At 37.3% G+C, this 16,020-nt stretch overlaps 1 protein-coding gene across 2 annotated transcripts in view; it reads left to right on the top strand.

Moving 5' to 3' along the window:
- The window catches only part of RGS22 (regulator of G protein signaling 22), a 181,628-nt gene that overhangs the window by 11,423 nt on the left and 154,185 nt on the right, over positions 1-16,020 (top strand). For both annotated transcript variants that reach the window (XM_049700216.1, XM_049700215.1), the window contains exons 3-4: positions 3,096-3,158; positions 12,515-12,736. In XM_049700216.1, the coding sequence (XP_049556173.1) occupies positions 3,096-3,158; positions 12,515-12,736 (285 nt within the window). The remainder of the gene's footprint in view (positions 1-3,095; positions 3,159-12,514; positions 12,737-16,020) is intronic.

Genomic DNA, 16,020 nt, shown 5'->3' with positions numbered 1-16,020 from the left:
GCAATTCGAATGCCATTTTCCCCACTTGATTCTTTTCTGATTCCCCCTACCAAATAATATCTTTCCCTCCTTTGGGAGGAAATGTTTTATGTTGTAATTTTCTTATGGCATGTATTGTATTCTTTCTTGGACTATGGTTTTTGTCTGTATTTATCTCATTTCCTCTTCCTTGTTTAGAAGGTCTCTGTATATCTTGCATCTTTTAGAGTTGTGAAGAAGTTGTAGTTTATCTCATTTGAGAGTCCAGCAAAATGATTTTTTAAGCAATAAAATTTTTTACCTATTATAATTAGCAAGCACATATAAACTATTTTGTTTAACCCTCCGTCAGGAAGAAATTTGAGAAGTTTGGACTAAAAATGGAAAAGCTGACTTCACTTTCACAGATGGCACACCTGTAATACATGAAAAAACAGGTTTTTCAAGAGTGCATCCAATTCTGAAAAAGTGTTCCTGCCTTCCATTGCATCATTTTTCAGAGAATCTGTGTTGCAGAATTTGCAGCCAGGTTCATGGAATGAGGTAATGGAGGAATTGATTGTAACTCAATTTTCTCCTTGATTGTACCACTAACCATCACCAGTTTATTGGTTATTTGGAAGATATTAAACCTGAATATGGAGACTTAGTTCATTTTACTACAGCCAAGTGACTGGATTGTGGAAATGTATTGAGAGTAACTGAGCTGCTTCTCCAGATCAAGGCCTTAAAAAAATTTTTTTTTAAACTAAAGGGTTTGGAGAATAAAGGGTTTATCAGATCCTCATAGGTTCATAAGACTTTATTACTGATGTGACAAGATATCAGGACACAGTGAACTAGAAACTGCAGTGGGAAAATATGCTCAATTATTTAGAGAGGTGCAGGACTTCCCATTAACGTGTGACAAGAGGATTGAGCAGATGGCACTTGAAGGCTACACTTATTTCCATTGTGGAACTAACTACCCTGATATCAGCAGAAACACTTATGTTTAATATTGGTAGAAATTAAGACACAGTTTCAGAAAAGAAATACAGATTTTGATGTATTTGAATAATAATGTCCATGGTTGTAAGTGCAAACTGAGGATGTGACTGAACACCCAGGGAATGCCCTCTCGTGTGGTGCCTCAGGAGGACCTGAGGGAGCTGAGAGCAATTGCTTACCAAGGGTTAGGGCATTGCTGCTGGAGTCAGATGTGTGGGATGGTACCACCTGAGAACTCCTGTCCATCTATCTGGAGATGAGTTCAGAAATTGAGAGTAAATGTTTAGAAACCTTACAGTAATTTGACAGAGTATTGAATTTAATAATAAAAATGTTGGGCTTGTATTATGTATATTTTTATTTCACTTTCTAATAATTCATTCTTATTGTATTTTACAAAAGTTATCTGTCTGAAATCGATTAGGGAGAAAACAAAACAAAACAGGTACTTCATCACAGGTGGCTTGGAAAGCATTGATTAGAGTCTCTTAGAAGTGTGAGGCATCTGGAAATGAATATATGAATCTGAGGATTCTCTAGAAATTTCTGGCAATGTGACTGACCAAATTCTAGGTGACATTTAGGTCTATGTGTATTTATGAAATACACATTTTGTTTTATAGCTAAAGATTAAAAACAAAATGACTATTTTAGAAAAACTAACAGGGACTGTACTCCATTACAGTTACTAATTTAAAATACTCAACTTTCCCATGTGTGGATTTTTGATCATGAGCCCAGTGGTATAAAATTTGGCCACCCTTATTGTAGGACAATGTCTTTACTTAGGAAATTTACCCAGGAAATCCTAAAAATATTTATTGAATTCTTTATTAGGTTGCTAAATGAAAATTAAAGTAACTCTGAAAGGTGAAATTCGAAAGATGATTAGACTTTTAGCCTCCACCAAATGTTATCTGCCTTGTTCTGCTGTATTTGACCTTTGCCAATCAGAATTTTTTTGAGCATGTATTACTAAAGTACCACTATGAGGATAGTATGTTTGTGAGATCCTGAGTTTTATATTGTTGTTGTTTTAATCAGCTGAGATTTTTAGTAAACTAAATCCTTAGTTGTTGTTCTAACCAGTTCAGATCTTTACTAAGTTCTTTGATATAAATCCTATAAGTGATTGTTCATAACTCTATTCTGATACTGCAATTACTTAAAGAAACTACCCTGAAACTCTGTTTTCCAAAGTAGGTGTTAATATACTATAATATCTTCCTTATACTTTCACACTATACTTCAACAAATTTTTAGAAGTTGACCTGTATAAGAAGAAAATAATCAGCCATATGGAAATAATAGCATTGTGTCATATTGTCAACTTTCATGTTAGATTTGTGAAACTGAAATATAATTATGAATAACAAAATAAACACACGTACTATACAACAGGGTATGTGATGATGTGCTTTTGACACAATAGAAACAATTACTAATAAAATAAGGTATTTTATTTGGAAGAGAGACTTTGTTATTGGCAGTCGCTTTCCAATTTTGCCAACTTTAAAAGTGACTATGTTGGTTGATGAGATAGTTATGGGAAAAAATGTATACAATCCTTATTTTTAGAACACATGCATTGTGAAAGTTTCTTCATGCAAAAGTTACGCAGGACCCAGATTACTAAAACTGTCTCATTCTAAGGGGGAGGCAGTGGAATATTTTCTTCACTTAGTTTATCACTTCTTTTAGGCAATTCATGAAATTCTTCATTCTGAGTTTCATCTTAACCCCAAACACTGGTTCTGTCTTTATTGACTCTGCCTTTATTTTTATGAAATAAATATTTTTAATAAGTCCATGGGAAATTTGCTGTGTGTAGTATTTTGTACTTGTTGACGTTTCTTTAAGCATCGTGCTGTATTTCTCATGTGTTCTGTTTTCCAGCTAAGTACAGTGGCAAGGCCTTTTAAGAGGATGCTCCATTCTATTTTCTTATTTCTTCCTTCCAGAGATTATAACACTGTGTTCCATTTATAGTGAGGGTTCACTCTTGACTGACTGAAAACGATTTGAAGATCTACATTATAATCTGTTGGTATCAGAATTAGAGAATAATATTGGCATGTTTTAAGACATTTTAGTATAAGCATAATATTGTTTCTGTTTTTTTGCAGGAAGATTCTTTGGCAACAGATGATTTCCTTGTGGACTACTTTAATGAATTCCTAAGCCTTCCAGTGAGTATATTATTATGTTCTGTGGAATATATTATCAAAGCAAAATATTGTAAACACTGGATTATCTTGTGAAACAAATTTATCAGGGATGATATTTTTTAAATACTAATTAAAGCATTTAGATAAAGTTTTGCCTTTTTATGGAGTTAATCATTTGGGTTTGAATCATATTTGGGAATTGAAGAAGCTGGGTCAGTTATACTACAATAAAAGTAAATAAATAAAAGAAAAAAAAACCTGGAATTTTTTGAACAATCAAAAGCATTCTGTACAAAATCAGATACAGTTGTATTTGGGTATCATTTTACACTTTGAACTGAGGTGATAAGGAGAGAATATAAAAAAATTTAAGAAACTGAATTTCTTGCCTCTAGGCAATTATTGTCATCCTCTTGGACAGATATTAAAGTGGAATTTGTGTTTAAGGAAACTAGCGTTTTATATCGATAGTAAATAAGACTCGAGATGTTGGTGTAACATAGGTAGATGCCAAATAAGAGATTTTTGGTCTTAGACAGAGCGACTGGTAGAGTAAGTATTGAGGGATTTAGAAAAAGTGAAATGGGGATGCATTAAAAACACTTCTACTGGGCTTCCCTGGTGGCGCAGCGGTTGGGAGTCCGCCTGCCGATGCAGGGGACGTGGGTTCGTGCCCCGGTCTGGGAGGATCCCACATGCCGCGGAGCGGCTGGGCCCGTGAGCCAGGGCCACTGGGCCTGCGCGTCTGGAGCCTGTGCTCAGCAGCAGGAGAGGCCACAACAGTGAGAGACCCGCGTACCACACACAAAAACAAACAAACAAACAAAAAAAAACACTTATACTGTTGTATAGAAATAAAGTTCATCAGGAATGTCAGATGAAAGAAAGTTAGATAAGAAAAGGGTTTTATTATTGTTATGGAAACTTTTTTCATTCAAATTCTTAACTATGCAAAATTTGAAATATAAAAAGTCACAAATAATTTTAAAGGGACTGGACCCTAAAATGAGTAATCTCTTAAAGCCCAACCACTGAAAATGATTTTTGAAGCGAACGTATTAGATGTATTTTTTTGTCTAGATTGGCTTTTGTGTATATGTATGTATCTATGCATGCATGTTTGTTGTGTTTCCTTTTTTCCAAAAAGAATCTGCGATTTCTCCTCCACCTGGCATGCTAGGTGTTTGGGACCATTATGGGGGTCAGGTTGAGACACCAAGCCACGCTCTCCCCTTCCAGCATCAGGCTTGAGCCACATTACAGGACACCCCTGGAGCTTCTTTTGTGGTCTGACTCTTCAGCTTTCATTGTCTAATTGTATATTATAAAAAACCCAGCCGAGTCACAAAGTTGTCGGAATTTTGCTCTTCTGGATTATGTAGTCTTTCCTCTAGGCTCTGCATTCTCCATTCTTCCTCCAAAAAAAGTACATTTTTGTGAAGTTTTAAAAAGAAAAATCTTTATATTGGGTCTAATTCCAGTTTCTCAAGATTTACATTTCATTGTCTCAAGATTTATGATTATCTTGACTTTGACTTGCTTTAGAAAATAAATTCCCCTGCCTAACTTTCTTTCTAAAAATATTTTTAAATTATAGAAGAAATATAACAATAGTATAGAAAATTAACTTCAAACGTAAGAAAAACTCAGCTGAAGTCCTGCCACGTGACCTTTTTTTGTACATTTGCTTCAAGGCTTTAGTTGAATTGACTGAATGTGGTTTCTGTTGAACTCTGTCTCTGCAATAATGTTTTTCATCCCTCCCCAGCAGTTTCGCCCCTTCATATGTCCCATGCAGCCCACCTGGGCCACTTCTCTCTCTTTTCTGTCTCTCCAAATTCTTCTGCTTTTACATTCTCTGTCTCTCTCTCTTTCTGTCTCTCTCTGTCTCTGTTTCTCTTCCTCTCCTTCCTTTGCATTTACATTTGGTACCACACAATCTACTTATTAACTACCCATGCTTCATGCCATAAGATGGGAGGAGGGGAAATGTCACAGGTTTTCAAAAAGAATTTGGAGGCAGGGAGGAGAAGGAATAATGGATTCTTACACCAAGTTCCTAGCAAGATTCTAGAACAGATTAGTAATGTTTGGTTTATGAGCACTTAGCTAAGAATTAGAAGCCAGCATGGGTTTACTGAGAATTAGTGAGCCAAACTAATCTCTGTCTCTTTTTTTTGGATAGTTTTGAACTGGCACTTTAGGGAACAATAAATTTAATGTATTAGGATTTCAGTAAATAATAGTAATGATAACAAATTGAACCATGTTACTTCCTGCTCAGAACTTTGTCTAGCGGATTCTCATTACACTAAGAATAAAATCTAAAATCCTCTATGACCTGACTCTTGCCATCTCTTGGTCTTTATTTCCTATGCCTCTTCCCCTTGTTAATTCTTTTCCAGCCTAACTGGAAAACTTGGCCTTCTTTATGTTTCTCAGACATGAATATGCCAATGGTACTCAGGGCCTTTCAGCCTGGAAGGCTCTTCCCTGAGATATCTGTATCACTTTCTCTCTGATTTTTATCACTTCTGTTCAGGAAGCCTTCCCTCCCAACCTTGTCTAAAACAATACACCAAACACATGCTCCACTTATGCTGCTGTATTTGTCTGCAAAGCCCTATCATGATCTGTGAAATTCGTTCTGAAATATTTGAAAGAGTTCACTAATCACAACTAGAAGGGGTTGACTCTTAACAGACGACAGATTGAAATCCAAATTCCTTAATATGGACTCTTTGCAACATGGCCTCAGTAGAGCCTTTCTAGCTTTGTCTCTAGCTTCGTACTTCTTATGTCACCCTGTACGCTCTTTCCTGCTTCCCCCAATTACCCTCCCTCACCTTAACCACACGTGCTTTTCCTGTGCTCATCTCCCAGTGTTAGTGGCTAGGAAAGGGGGGCAGGCAGAACTGTTTGCGCTCAGCCCCTCCACTCATTACTCACGTGATCTTAGACACATTCCTTAATTACCTAATTCTTCGATTCCTTTCTCTACCAAAACAATACAACTATCATACAAGATTGTTATGAAACGAGGTAATGTACATTAAGTGCCTGGCACAGAATTAGTGCTTCTCTTTCCTTTCCCTCACTGACTAGCCCATCTTGTCTTCCATTCCTGAAACATGAGGCATGGTCACTCTTTAATTGGATCGATGGATCATTGTCATTCTAGAGAATAGTCTGTCCCATGCAAATCTGTCATTGGCTTTGACGTTTAAAAATTATTTTTTATCGGAGACTTGGATGAAACATTGCAAGTGAACCAGTGTTTTTCCAGCTTAAGGTCACTCAGCTAGTAAGTGACAGGGTCCACTCAGGTCCACATGGCTCAAAAACTTGTCTTACTGCACCGTAGTGACTATAGAAATGGCAGCAGAGGGATAAACTAATAGTTTGGATAACAGAATCTGGTCTCATTTTTGTCATGGTAGTCTGAAATGGGCTAAAACAAACAAAGCTAATGTGTTTTTAGGGTGCATTAATAGAAATGTAGTTAAGATCAAGAAAAATATTAGTCTGGAGCATAGCAGGCGCTCCGTAAATGGTTTTTTGAATCGGATTGAATTGTCAGACCTCATTTGGAATATTGTGTTGCATTCTTGATGCGGTATGTTAAGAGTTGCTCTGCCAAACCAGACTCAATAAGATTCAGTTAATGGATGCTCTGGAAACCATGTCAGATGAGTGAGGGTTGAAAGACGAGTGGGTGTTGAACATGGCTTGGGAATGGGTAAAAGTGTTGTAATGAAGAGCTCTTTCCAAGTATTTGAAGCTCTGATTGAGGAAGAAGGGTTAACATATTCTGTGAAGCTAGAGGGCAGAACCAGGGCCAGCATTTATGAGGAAATAGATTTTCACTCACTAGAAGAAAAATGTTTAAAGACTGTTTTCTAACAATAGAATGGGCTGGCTTGTGCAGGACCAAACTCCCTGTGATTGAAGATATTCAGGTATAGGTAATCATTTGGGGCAGTATTTTTTAGGGGATATATGTACTGGGTGGGAGATTAGACTTTGTCAGCCAAAGAAAATTTGATTAATTTCTTCTCCTCTAAGTGTGTATTTCTTAATCTCAGGAGTTACACTGTAAATTTCCTGGGGCCAGGATAGGTCCCTTTCTTCTGTATCTCCCTAAACTTCTTGAGGACGATTTTCTTTTTATTTTTATGTCTTCCATGTAAGATCCTTGAAATAAATAAATAAACCTTCTAATCTGCCTCCACTTCTCTACCACCTGCACCTTCCAAAATAAAAGGCCCAACACCTAAGCTCGAGAGTGTAGACACGTTATAACATTCTCTCTCTAAAAGAGCTCTTAAATCGTCTAGATTTCTGAGATTTCCTTCACATCTGTAGTGCAATGCCCAAGGTCCCATAACTGGATTGTGGCGCAAATGGGCCTAGGAATCAGGCTTTCTGTCTCCTACACCATTTCTTTCTATTACACCATAACACCCTTGGGACACATTGTAAGATCCAGAAATTGACGGCTGGTAGCCTGCCTCCATGTTATTTTTTGACAAGGGGAATCCAGGACAGTTGCTGCTATTATAAATGATTATGGCACTTTCCAAATTCTAGCTTTCATAACTTCATTCCGTTTGTTCTGGTGCCAGGTTCACTTTCAGATATTGTTTTCATTTGGTGTCTGGGAGGTTTTTTTTTTTTGCTGTCAACTCTTTATGGACAAGTGTTTGCTTATTAAATTTTCTTCTATGCTATAGTGTGAAAACACTTTTTTTTCCTTTTGGTTTTGCTTTGTGTGTTTTATGCTCAGTGACTGTTGTGGGATTGAGTAGATGAGCCCACATACAGATTTAGGTTGGTCCTCTGTGGGTGGTTTAGAATGTTTGTGACATTTATGGTTTGCAGAAGCTGAAGGGGTGGCCTATTCTCTACCCTCCTTGCAAGGATAGGTATGTCATGTGTTTGCCAGACCATGCTTAGCTATGTGCCTTTGGAATTTTACCATAACTTCTCTTTTTGGAATGATTCTCCACACTTTTTTAAAATCTGTAAACTATTATAATTTCTTGCAGCTTTATGAAGGAGTTATATGTTAGATTGTTGGGTAAGGGGAGAGCGAGAGAGAAAGAGAGAGAGTATGGATTTGGGGAATGGGTGGGATGAAGTGGGGATGAAGGACTTGGGTCTTCCCCTGCCAAGATTTAAATACTCAGAGACTGATTTTTGAAGGTGTTGTTGGAGCCCTAGGTAGTACTGCTTAGTTCAGCATTTGTTCCTATGGGTGTTTTGATAAGCCTTGTAGCTCAAACATAAAGCACTCAAATTACCTAATGTAACTCATTTTTGAACTAAGGATATTTCCTATGCATTTTATGTGGCACATTATTCCTTCCATCCCACTGGTGAATATGTCCAGTAAATAGTTTATGGTTAAGCATCTAAAATGACAATAAAACTTAGATTAAAAGAAGTTGTTATTGGTAACTGACTTGTTATATTCAAGTTGTCAGATGTTTCTCATTCACTGACTAAGATGCATGTTTAAAATACAGCTTTGGAGCTCAATTAGTAGAGACAGAGTTGGAGCAGAGATGAGCATGTATTAAATTAACCTAGTCATTAGTTTTTAATTTAAATACTGTTCAGCTAAATAATTTGGCACCCGGTAAGTTTCAGTGGTGCTGGGCTGGCAGTTAAAGCACATCAGTAATTATTCACAGGTTTTTTTTTCCTCCTCTTTTCAAAGAAATGTGGAACCAGCAATTTATTGTGGTAAAAATATTTTCATGCACTTGCTTTTTCTGTGAAAATATTTTTCGCACATGGATGACTGGTACTACAAAGTTAGCTTTCACCACCTTCAGGTCAATTCGTTTTAGAACATTTGGAAAATGATACCCTTGAAATAAGAAAATTAAGTAAGGGAAAAAGCAGTCTGTAACAGCTTGCAGAGGATTGGGTTTGAGGCTCAAACTGAAAATTTTTCCTATCATATGATTAAAAGCTGAGTGTTCTCTAAATCAGCCTACTCAGCTTTCTGAGGGAAAGTCTTCCTCCATCGTTCATTTCTATCTCCCCCACTTTACGTGTCTTTTATTGTCACATACTAAACTAATTTGAGCAGTTTTGTAGATAAGCTTAGAAACGGTTAAAAACAAGAGGACATGACGTGTGAGAGAGATTCTTCTTAAGCAGACAACAGGACTTCGGAGAATAAAGCCCAGGGTTCTTTCTCCTATAGACCATAGATGGTATAGACCATAGATGGCCAGCCCTTCCGTGTATGTGAACACGCATGAAAGTCAGCATGAAGTAGGAAACAGAATGTGGGCTTTGAAGTTTGCTCAACCTGGATTCTGTCTCCCCCTAGTTAAAAACTCTGCAGTGGCTCCCCATCATTCTAAAGCAATGATTCTCAAACTTGAGCATGCATCAGAATCACCTGAGGGCTTGTTAAACACAGACTACTGGGACCACCCTCAGAGTTTCTGATTATGGGGTGAGGCCCAAGAATCTGCATTTCTAACAGGTTCCTAGGTGATGCTGATGCTGCTGGTCCAGGGACACCCTCTGAGAATCACTGATTTGAGAGAGTAAGTTGAGAGTTATGGCATAAATAGAAAGTCCTTGGTGAACTTGTCCTCTGCCTTTCTCTCCAGGCTTCCATCATGTTATTCTCCCCTCGAATATTAAGCTTCAGCAACGTCAAACTGCTTGCAGGTCCTCAAAAGCAGCCTGTTGTCTGGTGCTCCTTGTCTATTGTTCTTTTCTTTTTTTTAAGCCTTGCCTTCCCTGGCTCTTAGCCTCATTCTCCCATCTTCAAAGGCACCAATGTTGCATCTCTCTGTGCCTTTATTCAGTAGTCAGGACTTCCTCTGACCACGGCCGGGAAATGTTCTCTCTGATTTTTTTAAAAAATTAATTAATTAATTAATTAATTTATTTTGGGCTGTGTTGGGTCTTCATTTCTGTGCAAGGGCTTTCTCTAGTTGTGGCAAGTGGGGCCACTCTTCATCGCAGTGCGCGGGCCTCTCACTATCGCGGCCTCTCTTGTTGCGGAGCACAGGCTCCTGACGCGCAGGCTCAGTAGTTGTGGCTCACGGGCTTAGTTGCTCCGCGGCATGTGGGATCCTCCCAGACCAGGGCTCGAACCTGTGTCCCCTGCATTAGCAGGCAGATTCTCAACCACTGCGCCACCAGGGAAGCCCCTCCTTGTCCATTGTTGGTGCATGTATCTCGATACACTTGCTATTTCTTTTGCTGAATTCCCTTCTCTCCCTCATCTGGCTGTTGAGACTGCCTGTTTATTCTTCCAGACTCAGGTTTCTCTATACAACTTCCTTAATTTCCTAAAGATAGTTAACAAATCCTTCTGTGCCATCACTCTAGTTTGTATATACTTCTATTGTAGTTATTGTGGGTTAAAGTGGACTTGCCTTATACACGCGTTATTACTCAAAATGAATTATTCGTGCTCTGCAGAGTGAGCGAGGGTGATTTAAAGAGTGAGAGTGACTGTTTACCAGTCCACAAACACACATAGACCAGTCTGTGAACATCCTAGAGAGCGTGTGAGATGAAAGATGAGAATCTGCCACTCCCTTAGTGGCTCTTATCCCTCTTGCCTCTTAGTGTAGTCATCTTCTTATGCTGAGGGTGATTCTCGTGGTAAACATACATAGTTTTGTATAACATGAGCTTTAAACACAAGGCCACCACTTTATCTGGTCCCTAAATAAAGAAGTAGTGACACATTTCAATGAGGAAAAATGGACTGTGATAAACTTCTTGAAAGATAGAACAACACGATACTAAGTGTTTTCAAGGATTTCAAGGGATAGTTTTGACTAAATATGATTTCACCTTATGTGCTGACTGTAGGACCACTTTTCCTTGTCTCACATCTCAGTTCATGTCTTGGGATGTGAGCCCTGTTGATTTTCAAAATCAGGGGCTCATCTCTCATGCGCAGGTCTTTAAAGTTGGGATGCCTGATGTGGGGTTTGAACCCTTTGCTCCTCATGGAGAAGCTCTGGGTTTCGAGTTGCCTCACAGGGTCACTGCACCAGGGGTGGGGTTTATGGCAAGGTTGTGTCCCAGCTTCTCCTACCTGTTTGATGTGGTTTACATCTTGTTTGCCCAGTGTGTAGTCATCACTCAGCCAGCCTTTTGGCTTCTTTATGAGGAAATTGTTCCATATGTAGCTGTGGACTTAGTGTGTCCACTGGAGGAGACATATTCAGGATCTTCCTAAGCTGCCATCTTACTGTAGGTTGAGTCTTTATTAAAAAATGTGTGTGTGTGTGTGTGTGTATATATATATATATATACCCACATATACACACAAACACATAATAGGTATTTATACATATACACATATATTTCTAACTCCAATTTTATAACATCCTGCCATTTATTAAATTTTAACTATAGTATATCTAGCAATCTGTTAGTAAAACTTGGAAGAACTGATGCTCTCCCTAGTACACTTACTGATCCAAGGGAAAGGGCTTAATGTCTTCTACTACCTGGCTAAATATATATAAATTAATCCACATGAGTATGCAGTTCTCTGAAGGAATCCTAAAATAAATTAATATTCTGGAAAAGGGACCTGATTCTGGATTTGGAGGGCAAAATGAGAAAAGACACAGCCAATCCACCATATACTTGCTATGGAGATAGAGGCCCCAAACATGTTAGTGATTTACCCAGAGTCACAGAGCTACTTATTGGCAAGCTGGTATTCAAACTCAAGACTCCTGACTGTTGTATATTAACTGACTGACTTTAAATAAAAGTTGGCAGCATTTAGTAATTACTGAGAAAAGCTCAGAAATATTGTCTTTCACTCTCCCTCCTTTTTTTGGTCACAGTGAATGGAACGGTGTTGAAATAGTCTTAAATGAAGAACACATTTTACTTAATTTTCTCCTTTTGGGCAAGGGAGACTTAGCTTTCATGGCTCCTGGGAATGAAAGAGACAACAGGAGTGTTATTTCTTCTTACTTTACTCATTCTTCCCTAGTAATCCACCCCCTTCTAAGAGAATAACATTGCCTCATAGAGACCAGGTGTGTATTTCTTTCCAGTTCCAAAGAAGCACAGAGATAAGAGGTTTATGCAAAAGGAATTTCTGCCATAATATATCCTGACACTTATCTCATGGCATAAATACATTTGGAAAAGAAGGATTCAGTGGGTTCCCTTACCTGTAGTCAAGAGATTTCTAAGCTTCTAAAATGAAAGAGGTAATGATTAAGAATACAAAACTTTGTGTAAGTATATATGCGTACATGTAAATATCAAGTCTTCTTGGAGACAGTGAGTTTCTGGTTTTTAAAATTGTAAGACGTATTTCACAAATTTTCACAAATAAATTTCATAAATTTATTTTGCAGACCTTTTCAGAGGCAATTAGATTTAATGTGGACTATGGAGTTTTTGAAGTAGTTAACAATGCTCCACAACTTCTGGAAAAGCAACTGAAAAAAATTCTCTTCAACCAGCAACCTCGAAATCCCATCTATGATGTTGTAAGAAAAGGAAGGAGTGATATTAAACCTGTTCAAGTGAATGCCCCTTATGAAGATGAGACCATTAGTGTCAACTACAATATCATGGTAAGAAAGTATATTTGAGTTTATATCTTGCTAGGTAGATAAAGCATTAAGTGAGATTAATATCAGGTTCCTTGGGCTTCCCTTTCTGAAGTGTAACTGTATCTATTAAATTTTATTGTACTTGTACAAAGTATTTGTTAGTTACTGTATAATCTTATTCATATCAAATGGCCAGTTTAGCAATTTGTTGATATTTGATTATCAATATGAGAAGGTTCATGTAATTTACTTTGAATATTTAGAAAATAAGTTTAATTTGGGGCAGTATAAATATATGTATGCTTTACAGTTTAGATGCATTCTAGAAAGTGTGGGTATATAGGCGTACCTTGGAGATATTGCACGTTTGGCTCCAGACCACCACAACAAAGTGAATATCATGATAAAGCAAGTCATACAATTATTTTGGTTTCCCAGTGCATATAAAAATTATGTTTACACTACACTGTAGTCTATTAAGTGTATCATGGCATTATGTCTTAAAAAGCAATGTACATACCTTAATTTAAAAAATACTTTACCGCTAAAAAACACTAACCATCATCTGAGCGTTCAGCAAGTCATAGTAGTAACATCAAAGATAACTGATCACAGATCACCATAACAAATGTAATAATAATGAACATGATTGAAATATTGCAAGAATTACCAAAATGTGACACAGAAACATGAAGTGAGCAAATACTGTGGGAAGAATGGTGCTGATAGACTCGCCTGCCACAGGGATGCCACTAACCTTCAGTTTGTAAAAAACACAGTATCCATGAGGCACAATAAAGCAAAGCACAATAAAACAAGTTATGCCTGTGCAGTGAATTTATTTCATTTGAGTTCTATCCTATCAAGCATTTGGGAATTGAGATTTCTGTCTTTTAATTATTATATTAGTTTCAGGTATACAACACAGTGATTTGATGTTTTTATACATTGTGAAATGAAAACCACAATAAGTCTAGTTACCATCTGTCACTATACAAGGTTATTACAATATTATTAAGTATGTTCCCTATGCTATACTTTTTATCCCTGAGACTTATTTTATAATTGGAAGTTTGTACGGCTTAACTCCCTTTACCTATTTTGCCCTTTCCCCCGCCCCCAGAGGTGGAGTTGCTGGATCATATGGTAGTTCTAGTTTTAATTCTTTGAGGAAACTCCATCCTGTTTTCCATAGTAGTTGTACCAATTTACAGTGCGCGAGAGTTCCTTTTTCTCCACGTCCTCGCCAACACTTTATTTGTTGTCTTTTTTGATAATAGCCATTCTGACAGGTGTGAGGTGATATCTCATTGTGGTTTTGATTTGCATTTCCCATCCAGTTAGTGATCTTGAGCATCTTTTCATGTACCTGTTGGACATCTGTATGTCCTCTCTGGAAAAATGTCTATTAAGGTCCTTAGCCAATTTTTAAAATTGGATTTTTTTGTTGTTGTTGTTGTTGAGTTGTATGAGTTCTTCATATAATTTGGATATTAATCCCTTATCAGATGTATCATTTGCAGATATCTTCTCTCATTCAGTAAGTGGCCTTTTTGCTTTGTTGATGGTTTCTTTTGCTGTGCAAAACTTTTTAGTTTGATGTAGTCCCATTTGTTTACTTTTGCTTTTGCTGCCCTTGCCTGAGGTGACAGATCCAAAAAAAAAAAAATATATATTGCTAAGACCAGTTTCAGAGAGCATATTGCTTATGTTTTCTTTTAGGAGTTTTATGCTTTCGGGTCTTACATTTAAGTCCTTAATCCATTTTGAGTTTATTTTTGTATATGGTGTAAGAAAGTGGTCTAGTTTCATTCTTTTGCATATAGTTGTCCAGTTTTCTCAACACCATTTATTGAAGAGACTGTCTTTTCCCCATGGTATAGTCTTGCCTCCTTTGTCATGGATTAATTGACCACATAAGTATGGGTTTATTTCTGGGCTCCCTATTCTGTTCCCTTGATCTATATGTTTGTTTTTGTGACAATACCATCCTGTTTTGATTACTGTAGCTTTGTAGTATAGTTTGAAATCAGGGAATGTAATACCTCCTGCTTTGTTCTTCTTTTTTTAAAAATTTATTTTATCATTTTATTTTATTTATTTGTTTTTTCTGGCTGCATTGGGTCTTCGTTGCTGTGCACGGGTTTTTCTCTGGTTGTGGCAAGTGGGGACTACTCTTGTGGTTCGTGGGCTTCTCATTCTGGTGGCTTCTCTTGTTGTGGAGCACGGGCTCTAGGCACGCGGCCTTCAGTAGTTGTGGCTCGCGGGCTCTAGAGTGCAGGTTCAGTAGTTGTGGCACACAGGCTTAGTTGCTCCGCGGCATGTGGGATCTTCCTGGACCAGGGATCGAACCTGTGTCCCCTGCATTGACAGGCGGATTCTCAACCACTGCACCACAAGGGAAGCCCTGTTCTTCTTTCTTAAGATTGCTTTGGATATTTGGGGTCTTTTGTCGTTTCATACAAATTATAGGATTATTCTAGTTCTAGGGAAAATGCCATGGGTGTTTTGCTAGGGATTACTTTGAATCTATAGAATGCTTTGGGTAGTATGTACGTGTTAACAATATTAATTCTTCCCATCCACAGGCATGGTATATCTTTCCATTTATTTGTTCATCTTTAATTTCTTTCATCAATATCTTATAGTTTTCAGTGTACAGGTCTTTCACCTCCTTAGTTAAATTTATTCCTATGTATTTTATTCTTTTTGATGCTGTTGTAAATGTGATTGTTTTCTTAATTTTTCTTTCTGGTAGTTCATTATTAGAGTATAGAAATGCAACATATTTCTGTATATTAATTTTGTACCCTGCAACTTTACTGAATTTATTTGTTCTAATAATTTTTGGCAGAGTCTTTAGGGTATTCTATATATAGTATCATGTCATCTGCAAATAGTGACCGTTTTACTTCTTTTTTTCCAGTTTTTGTGTCTTTTATTTCTTTTTCTTGTCTGGTTGCTGTCACTAGGAGTTCCAATATTATGTTGAATAAAAGTGGCAAGAGTGAGTATCCTTGTCTTGTTCCTGATCTTAGAGGAAGAATTTTCACCATTGAGTATGATGTTAGCTGTGGGTTTGTCACATGGCCTTTATTATGTTAAGGTATGTTCCCTCTGTGCCCACTTTGTTGAGAGTTGTTTTTTTTTCATGGTAAATCGATGTTGAATTTTGTCAAATGCTTTTTCTGCATCTATTGAGATGATCATATGATTTTTATTCATTTGTTAATATGGTATATCATATTGATTTGTCAATATTGAACCATCCTTACATCCCTGGGATAAATCCCACTTGATCTGAT

The sequence above is a fragment of the Orcinus orca genome, chromosome 17, assembly GCF_937001465.1.
Source record: "Orcinus orca chromosome 17, mOrcOrc1.1, whole genome shotgun sequence".
Taxonomy (NCBI): Eukaryota; Metazoa; Chordata; class Mammalia; order Artiodactyla; family Delphinidae; genus Orcinus; species Orcinus orca.
The sequence above is the reverse complement of the archived record's forward strand: the minus strand, read 5'-3'. Positions and strand labels throughout refer to the sequence as shown.